Source organism: Fundulus heteroclitus, chromosome 12 (genome assembly GCF_011125445.2).
Source record: "Fundulus heteroclitus isolate FHET01 chromosome 12, MU-UCD_Fhet_4.1, whole genome shotgun sequence".
NCBI lineage: Eukaryota > Metazoa > Chordata > Actinopteri > Cyprinodontiformes > Fundulidae > Fundulus > Fundulus heteroclitus.
This window is the reverse complement of record NC_046372.1, coordinates 22168213-22178050: the sequence shown is the minus strand read 5'-3', so window position 1 is coordinate 22178050 and position 9838 is coordinate 22168213. Positions and strand designations below refer to the sequence as shown.

General features: G+C 41.3%; 1 protein-coding gene across 1 annotated transcript; it reads left to right on the top strand.

Moving 5' to 3' along the window:
- Positions 1 to 1993: 1993 nt before the first annotated feature.
- On the top strand, positions 1994 to 5270 carry LOC105923491 (GTPase IMAP family member 8; the record flags this gene model as incomplete). Its single annotated transcript, XM_036143706.1, has 2 exons — positions 1994 to 2984; positions 3658 to 5270. Coding segments are annotated over 2 exons (2604 nt in total), but the record flags the coding sequence as incomplete, so codon positions are not given.
- Positions 5271 to 9838: the final 4568 nt, after the last annotated feature.

Here is a 9838-nt window from a genome sequence, read left to right as displayed (position 1 = left end):
TGCAAATCTACATAAATACATGGATCCAATTTAAGAACAGAGTTGACAGATTCTCACCTGAACCCAGTGAACCACCCAATAAGGTAAAGATGTTGGTTATTCTCTAAATTTGAGCCCACATTTATGATTTTAATCCTGAGGGAATCTCAGAAAATCCAACAGAAAGTAAAACCTGCATCCTGGATTCTTGTTTTCAAAAGTCTCAGCTGATTTATGTTCTATAATCATAACTGTACATTTAAGGTTATTTAACCTTTAAACCTAAACTTCTTGTGCTTGTCCTTTACAGTGTCTGAAGCGAAGCTTGTTCTTCTGGGAAACAGCTGGTCAGAAAAGAGTTTGGTCAGAGACCTTATCCTGGGGAAGACTGAATTCAGCTCCAGACATGAGTCAAATTCCTCAATAAGAGTCCAACAAATGATTCAGGACAAACAACTGGTTGTCATTAACACACCAGATCTGTTTTCTCCCACAACACCTGAAACAAAACTCAAAGAACAAGTACAACATTGTCTGCGTCTTTGTGCTTCTGTTCCTAACATGTTCCTGCTGGTCGTCCAGCCAGAGAACTTCACTGAGGAACAGAAAATGAGGTTCTACAAAGTTCTCGATCTCTTTGGCGATAATTCATATAAGTGTGCACTGGTTGTGATAACATCCAGGCAGAAGAATCCTAGTTTGAGTCAAGCCCTACAGGACTTGGTCAGAAGATGCAGACAGAACTCCCTCGTTTTGAAGGACAACGAACGTAGTGAGTTGCTCGGAACAATTGGTGCAATTCTAGAGAAGAGAAATAAGAAGCAACCAGTCCGTCACCATTCAGTGGTAAAACAAGCTCCTCCAACCTCTGGTGCTAATCCTGTGGCTCGTAAGTGCTGCATTACACAGTCTTATACGTCTTCATTTTTCATTGCTACCCGAGAACACTGATATGCTTGTTTAAGTTTATTTCCTTCTGAATTTGGGATTAATACGCATTACTATTTGGTGTTTGCACTGGGGGTTAAGAACTAAATGTAGGACATTGCTCGGTATGATGGCCATGCAGTGCCTGCTTGTCCCAACCATCACTTGAGAACCACTGCCTTAGTGCTGCCCAGGTGGTTGACTATTTTTACTGGGGACTGTGCAGTCTACCAGGGTTTATTTTACCTTTTAAGTGTTGTTCTTTTAGTCTGTACATGCCGTTGATCCCTTCTTCTTGCCATTAAGTATTTCGTTCATTAAGAGTTCAGTTAGTTTATTGCTGTTTCTGTTAGATCTTATTTTGCCAGCCATTTGCCTTTAATTCAGCTTTTAGTGGGTTCATGTAGTTATAGTGTCTATTTGTTTGGTTCTGTTTCTTCTCCTTGTCTCTGTCAGATCATTGCTCTCCTTCTCCCTCAGCTCCTTACTGTCGTCTTATCCACCTGGTGCTAATTACCCTCTTCAGCCTCCTCCCCTATTTGTGCTTCTGGCTTTCTCTCACTCCTTGTCAGAGCCTCCATTATGCTCCTCTGTTCTGGTTTGCTCCATGTCCATTTCCTAGTCTTTGTCTTCGCCTGCCCTGTCTCCAGGGTTTGCTGCTCTATTCATAATAAACGCAATGACCTGTTATCTGTGGAACCCGTAGGCTAACCCTGGTGATGTGATGGTAGAAAACCCCGATGAAATGTTGTGCAGACTTTTATTTTAGATTTCAGACAGCTTAGGCATTCTGATATAGAGTGAAATTAAACGTCTGAGAGGAATCATCATGCAGTCTAACACTTATTCTTAATCCACTTATAGCACTGATTAAGTTTATGTTTGTTGCTTCACAGGCCGAGGTCTCAGGATTATGCTGTTTGGAGCAACTGAGTCCATTTAGATGCAACTCTGCAACTTCATGCTTGAGAGAAAGAGTTTGGGTATTTCACCCACAAGTCATCAAGCCAAACCAATTGAGCAGGGATTGTGGAAAGGAAAGTATTTAACTGTTGTGAAGATTCCAGAAAATCAAATAGGAAAAATCCTAAAAGAGGAGCTAAAAAGCTGCGTTAACCTTTGTCCTCCTGGACCAAATGTTCTGCTGCTCTTAGTGAAACCTTCAGACTTCACAGAGAAGGAACGGCGGACTCTGAAGGCCACCCTGAGTTTGTTTGAAGAAGATGCCTTTAAGCACTCAATGGTCATCCTAACTAATGAGGAGAAAGACACAAGTTTTACTCTTAATTCTATAATCAGAGAATGTGAAGGCAGACAGTACAACCTGGCTGAAAATAATCACCAGAAATTAATGATGAAGATTGAAGACATTGTGAACGGAAACAAAGGTGCCTTCCTTTCCATCACCGAGGATGGACAAGTCTTGAAAAGTGAACCAGCCCTGCCTTGTATCAACCTGGTTCTGTGTGGGAGGAGTGGAGCAGGGAAGACCTCAGCAGCCAAGGCCATCTTAGGTCAGACTGAGCTTCATTCAGCCTCCAAGATATCAGAGAGCGTTAAAAACCAGGGAGAGGTCAGCGGACGTTGGGTCTCTGTGGTAGAGCTGCCTGCCTTGTACGGAAGATCAGAGCGGGAAGTGATGGAGGAATCATTCAGGTGCGTCTCCCTCTGTGATCCTGAGGGGGTCCACGCCTTCATCCTGGTCCTACCTGTGGGTCCCCTCACTGATGAAGACAAAGGAGAGTTACAGACCATCCAGGACACATTCAGCTTCCGGGTCAACAACAACACAATGGTTCTGTTCACTGCAGAGTCGGATCCTTCACATCCAACTGTTGATAAATTTCTTGAGGAAGATGAGGACATCCAGCTGCTGATTCAGACATGTAGAGGAAGACGCGTTGTTGTCAACAGCAGCAACAGGAAGCAGTTCTCTACTGTGATAGATTATGTGGAGAGAATGAGACAGCAATGCTACACACCAGGAAACCTCTTAAAAGTCTACATGGATAAAATCCTCCAGCTAGAGCAGAGCGTCACCAGACTGGAGAAGGAACTTTCTGTTCTGTCACTACAGAGTGGTAGGTATAAGATATTAACTAAAACCTCCTTTTCGGATTGTTATGAAAACTATAGTCAGCACATTTGAAATTTCAAACATTCGCAACATAAACACATACATTTACTTGTATTTGAGTAACTTGTTAATTTCAATGTATTAAATGATAAATGCAATAAACAAAACTCTATATGAAATTACATTGCAAAATATATTTCCTTGCAATGAAGTTACAAACATATAAATTCAATAGATTTTACTTATATAGCGCCAATTCACAACATGTCACCTCAAGGCTCTTTATCTAGTCAGATTCCATCAGATCCTCCAGGTTGGTGAGAAAGTTTCCTCTCTAAGGAAACCCAGCAGGTTGCATCAAGTCTCTCCAAGCAGCATTCACTCCTCAAAGAGCGTAGAGCCACAGGGAGAGTTGTCTGCATTGTCCCTGGCTTTTGCGGTATGAAGCAACAGTGAAGGAACTTGAAGTCAACAGTATCAGAAAATAATATATCAAAAATAAATTGTTTATTCTGATGTCCAAATAATGCACTTTATCATTTTGCTAAGAACCCCTCACGTTTTGACTACTACTGGCAAAATTTAAAAATATGCTTTTTTGAATTTCATGTACAATGTTCGGCTTTAGTTAAATTTTGAGCAAGCTGATCACTGGTTTTCTTCTTTTGCAGGAGAAAATCGATATGAACGTCTGCGGATTGTTCTGCTTGGGAAGACTGGTTCTGGAAAGAGCTCAGCAGGAAACACTATCCTGGGTAGAAACGCGTTTGAAGCCAAATTAAGCCAAATGTCAGTTACAAAGTTTTGCCAGAAATCCCTGGGTGAGGTGGATGGTCGTCCTATCGCTGTGGTGGACACTCCTGGTTTGTTTGACAGCCGTCTTTCTCACAAAGAAGTAAATCAAGAATTGCTGAAATGCATCAGCCTTCTGGCCCCAGGTCCACATGTCTTCCTGGTGGTGGTACCAATTGGAGGAAGACTCACACCAGAAGAGAAGGAGACATTAAAACTCATTAAAGAAGGTTTTGGGAAGAATTCAGAAAAGTTTACCATCATCCTCTTAACCCGAGGAGATCAGCTCAAAGGGAAACAGTCCATTGAGGATTATATAGAAAAGGACTGTGATGACTCCTTTAAGAAGCTTATTCATGACTGCGGGGGAAGGTACCATGTGCTTGACAACAGCGACATCCAAAACCGCAAACAAGTAACGGAGCTGATCAGAAAGATCGACACCATGGTGGATCAAAATGGAGGCGGCTGCTTCACCAACGAGATTCTGCAAGAGGCCGAAACAGCCATACAGAAAGAAATCCAGAGAATCCTCAAGGAGAAAGAAGAAGAAATGAAAAGAGAAAAGAAGGAACTAGAAGAAATACACCTGAAAGAGAAGGATGACATGGACAGAAAAATTAAAGAAGAAAGAGCAAAAACTGAACAAGAGATCAAGCAGAAAGACGAAAAAATTAAGATGATAAAGGAAAAACTTCAGCATGCTCAAGATGAGAGGATGAAAGAAGAAGAACGGAGAAAAGAAGAAGAAGCCAAATGGAAACGGGAGCGAGAGGCGTGGCTGGAAAGTCATTACCAGAACGAAAACATTTATGAAGAAATTTATGATCGCACGATCACCTTTGAAAACGAACCAGAAGGTAAAAGTGAAATCCAAGAGGCCTGGGAGAAAGAGAGGAAAGCTTTACTGGAGAAATGGGAACAAGAAGACAAACAGAGGAAAGAGGAAGAAGAACAACTTGAAATGTATTATGAGAATGCAAAAGAAGATTTTACAAGACAAATGGAAATGGATAAAGTAAGGAAAGAAATAGAGGCCAAGTACAGACAGGAATTAGATGATATGTTCAGGAAGAATTTAGACAAACTGAGAGAAAAATATGAGGAGGAAGCCCGGCAGAAAGCTGAAGAGCTGAATGACTTTAAAGAGAAATATTTTAAAGAATTCGCAGCTCAGAAACAACAATACGAAAAACAGCTCCAGGACAAAAACCAAAAGTATAATATACTAAAGGCCCTAAAGGATCTCAATGAAAAGGAAAATAGAACCAAACACAGAAAGGAAATTATTAAACTGGTGAACTGTGTGACAAGAAAGAAAGAGAATAGGAGGAAAATCAAAGACATGCTGTCGAAACAAGACGACCGGATGGAAAAGGCCAAAACTCGACAGGAAATGCTAAAACTGGAGAATGTTCACGACAAAGAGATAAGTGATCTGATTCAGGAGCTTCTGGAAGAAAGTGATGTAAAAACCGGCTGCTTCATTTCATGAGATGCTGTGACAGAGGGGAGCCAACATGGCCGACTGAACACAGTTGTATATATGTTTAAAAAGAAAATGGGTAATGACGATAATTTCAATTATTTGGTGGAGAACTTTTCAACTTTTTCAGGTATTAACTACATTTGTATCACAATTAGTTGGACCAATGAATTTATTAGAAGTTTAGCTCTTTCTACATGCCTGGTGATGTTGAAGTCTGATAATTTTTAATTAATGCAAAATTTAAAACCATAATAATTAGTAACAGCTTTCACAGCTAAAGTGAATTCATACCCATTTAAGTTGTTTTTTTTTTTGTTTATTACAACCAAAAACTTGAATGTATTTCATTTGGTTGTTGTGTAACATAACAAAAGCAACTAATATATATTTGTGAAGTGAAATTCTTGTTTTAATTTCTGTGCAAATAAAAATCCATCCTCGTCTCTCCCAAAGAGAAGCTCAGCACCTTCATCTCTACTGCCTCTTCCTCAGTGCTGCTGTCTCTAAACCAGACACCATCTCTGGTCTCACCATCATCTCCTACACCTTTCCTGAGACTCTCTTATCACACAACACACCTGACACTTTTTTCCACCAGTTCCAGCATGCTTGGACACATTTCTTGAACTCTTTTCCACTTTTCTCTGGATTGTTGACTCTAGTCGAAACCCTCCACTTTCTTTGTCTCTGCTTCATGTAACCTCACAGCTCCACTTGGTCTCCTCTGAATCAAACACATGGATTCTGTCTCGCTACTCCTAACCTTCATTTCTCTCCTTTTCGGGTCAAACCTCCATCACTCTAGATTTTCCTCCACCTGTTCCCTGCTCCGACCAGAGACCATAATATCATCTGCAAACATCATAATCCATAGAGATTCTGTCTAACCTCATCTGTCAACCTGTCATCACCGCAGCAAACAAGAAGGACATTTTCTTTACCCTACTCCTTTCTTTCTCTTTTCTTTCCAGCATCTTTACTACTTTAACTTGCTCCAGTTTTTTTCTTATTTTTTTATACATATTGAGAGGCTTTTTGTATCTCCCATAATTTGTAGTGCTGTTGCCCAGTCCATCTGAAAGATCCAGAGGTGTGCTGCTCCTCCTCAGGGCCTTTCCTCCTCTCATCTAACCTCCAGCCTCTGTGCAGTCTGCAGGGCTGCAGCATCTTCTCACAGCAATCAGAGCCCCTGCAGCTGGAAGGGCGCCGATTCCTCACACAGTGATATGACAGATAATGGGAAACGTGCCGCCTTGAGAGCAAAGGTGCCTGACGCATTTGTTTATTTCACCTGGTGCCCTGATTACTTCAATATACTCAGAACGTTTGCTTCATACAGTTATGAGCATGATCATGTATCACTGTAAAAGGTGCTGCCCTGTTCGCCCGTCCCAAAAACCCGCTACTGGGTGTGGCTCTAATAACGACAAATAAGCAATAGGAAAAATAATTAATGAAAAGGGGAGAAATTGTGATCTAGAAGTTTGTTTGTGTAACCTTTGGTTCTCTTTCTCTACGTTTTATTTATGCAATCTGTCTGTTGTTCTCTGCGTTGTGTTTATAATGATGGCCAGGAGACAGGATGAGTAAAAAAAAAGGTTGGTTATCTGTATTGGAATTGAAAAATAAAATAAAAATTTAAAATCAGGCCTCAGGCTCGTCACAACAGGAGCAACATCTGGTGCTCGTCACTCACTGACTGGCAACGAGGTCCCGTGTTCACCACACTTATCACTGCCAACTACCAGTAGGGGGTGCTCTTTCTCCCCATTATACCTGAACCCAACAAATATTTGACAAGTTGAATCCTCTGCATGTTAAACACTGTTACACTTGTGTGATGTCATCTCCACACTTTTGATGCTGCAAGGAGCGCTACTTCGCAGTGTGTGGCAGGCCATTCTTCCTATCTAAAATGAACATTTCAGATTTGATGAATATAGATGGTCCCAGTTTGCGGTTGGCTCTTGGACCCTGCCACTTTTCTCTGGCCCTGCAGGGTATGGTTGTGCGGCTGGCAGGGCCTCCCTCTCCAGGTGGTTTTCATTTTATCGTTTATGAATTTGTTTTCCGTAGTTGAAGACGTATTCGATTTCTATCCAGGCAGCTTTCTCAATTCAAAAGGTCTAGAGTAATGATGAGTACCAAGCTTTATACTACTGCCCAACAAAGGCCTTGTAATGGCTTAAATAACATGCAAATTCAACAGAAACAGGTCCACCCCTTAGTAATGGGCGGTCGTTAAAGCCATTAAGCCAGCAGATTGGACCGAAACTGGTCCACTCCTCTGTAACGAGGAGTCGTCAGGGTTGTTATTGGCCTGGCTTAAAGGAGCGAGTTTTTGAACAGCCGTATGGGGTTGAGAATTGAGGTGATGACTGGCCGGAATTAACCCTATAGCTGGGACATGCTCGGCCCGGTGTTGTAAGGTTCTGATGACCGAAGGTTTGTGCTCCAGTGGATGGTGTGAGTCAAAAAGAAGATATTGGTCTGTGTGTGTGGGTTTCCTATAGACTTCAATGTTGAGGTTTCCATCTCCTCCCAAGTTCACCAAACAGTCGAGAAAAGGTAGCTTGTTGTCGTTGGCATCCTCTCTGGTAAACTTGATGTTGTTGTCCACCGAGTTGATGTGTCTTGTGAAAGCTTCCACTTCTTTTAGCTGGATTTTGAGAAAGGTGTCATCCACATATCTAAACCAGTGGCTTGGTGGTGTTCCTCTGAAGGTTCCCAAAGCTCTCTTTTCCATTTCTTCCATGTAAAAATTGGCTACAATTGGTGACACTGGAGATCCCATGGCACAACCATGCTTCTGTCTGTAAAAATGATCGCTGAACTTGAAATAAGTTGTAGAAAGACAAAGGTCCAGTAGGGTACAGTGAAACGTTTCCTGACTGTTTCTACTGCCTCTGATGTAGGTATGCAAGTGAAAGGTGAAGTGACATTTGTAGTTTTTATGTTTATATTTTATCTATGGCAAAATAGATAAAATATAAAAATGTATATGAAAATAAGAGGATAAAAAGAGATGAAAACAAAATAATAAAATAATAAAAATAATAAAAAATTATATTTTATCTATTTTGCCGGGCTGAACAGTGGCACAGTGGGTAGCCCTGGTGCCTTGCAGCAACAAGGTTCTGGGTTCAAATTGAACCCTGGGTATTTGTTTTAACTGGAGTTTAAAACAAAGACCCAGGAGTTTGCATGTTCTCCCTGTGCATGCGTGGGTTTTCTCCGGGTACTCCGGCTTCCTCCCAGTCCAAAAACATGACTGTTAGGTTAATTGGCTTCTCGAAATTGTCCTTAGGTTTGAGTGTGTGTGAGAATGGTTGTTTGTCCTGTCTGTCTCTGTGTTGCCCTGCGACAGACTGGCGACCTGTCCAGGGTGTACCCCGCCTCTCGCCCAGTGAAATGCTGGAGATAGGAACCATCAACCCCGCGACCCCATGAGGGAAAATGGATGGATATTCATTTTGCCTCAACATCTTTTTGTTTATATTTTAGCTTATATAGCACTTTGTGCACCATATGGATTGTTGAAAAGTGCTATATAAATAAACTTTGATTCTTTTATTTGTCTTGTGGATCTGTGACCGGGGAACACCATAAAACTCTACAGTAAGTGAACAGAAACATTCCTCACAGTACAAAACACAGTTGCCTCTGAAAGATGTTCTGCATCACCTACGTTAATAAAAAGCTGCCGTTGGCATGAAAATACTGAACCCCTAAAGGGGAATTGAAGAGAAATAAAAAATAATTACTTTCTTGCGTGCATGAGAAAGTTCCCTTCAATGCCCCTTTCGAGACTATGTATAAAACACAAAGAGCAGCACAAAGAATTTTTTTCAGAACTGAGAGCATCCCTTCATTGTGTTATACAAGAAATGTCTGGCTGAGAATATTAAGATACATTATTGATTGTGGCAAACAACGGTAACTATTGGAAATATATGAATCCAGAAATTATAAGATATTTAATTATGTTTTCATCTGTCCCCTGATGGAGATTTCTGCAGAGTATCTGCTGTCCAGCGTCTATAGTCTCTGCAATTCCTTGTGCAGATCTCAGCTTAAAGGTAGAGCAAAGACAGGGTTAGTCACAAAACAGAACAGGGAGCAGGTTGTTTTGTGGAGTATATTGCTGTCATAATTTGACTCAGGATTTCTAGCTTTCCGAAAAGCTAGGCTACGCAGGAATTTACCCCAGAGCTTACTCTGGATATCCAATAAGGCGGCCTTGTGAAACCAGGCCCTGGTGTTTATTTCAAGTACTTGTTTGATCTCTTGGTGTCCAGCAGGTAGAGATGTAGCACCAATCATTTCAATGTAGGGTCCAGTTAAAATTTTGTTTACTACTCAGAGATCTTAATTCATAAACAGTTCAGTGGAATCCCTCACTGAGGTTCACTTACTGACCATTGCAAACAAAATGAGTCCACAGCTCACAGTGAGAAAAAAACAGACACTGGCTCAAGAGGATCACTGACGTTCCTGTGGGGGAGGGGGATCCTCCTTCATCTGAGCCGCTCTTTAAACTTTCGTTTTCATTATGTATGTGGGGCTCTAAGAAA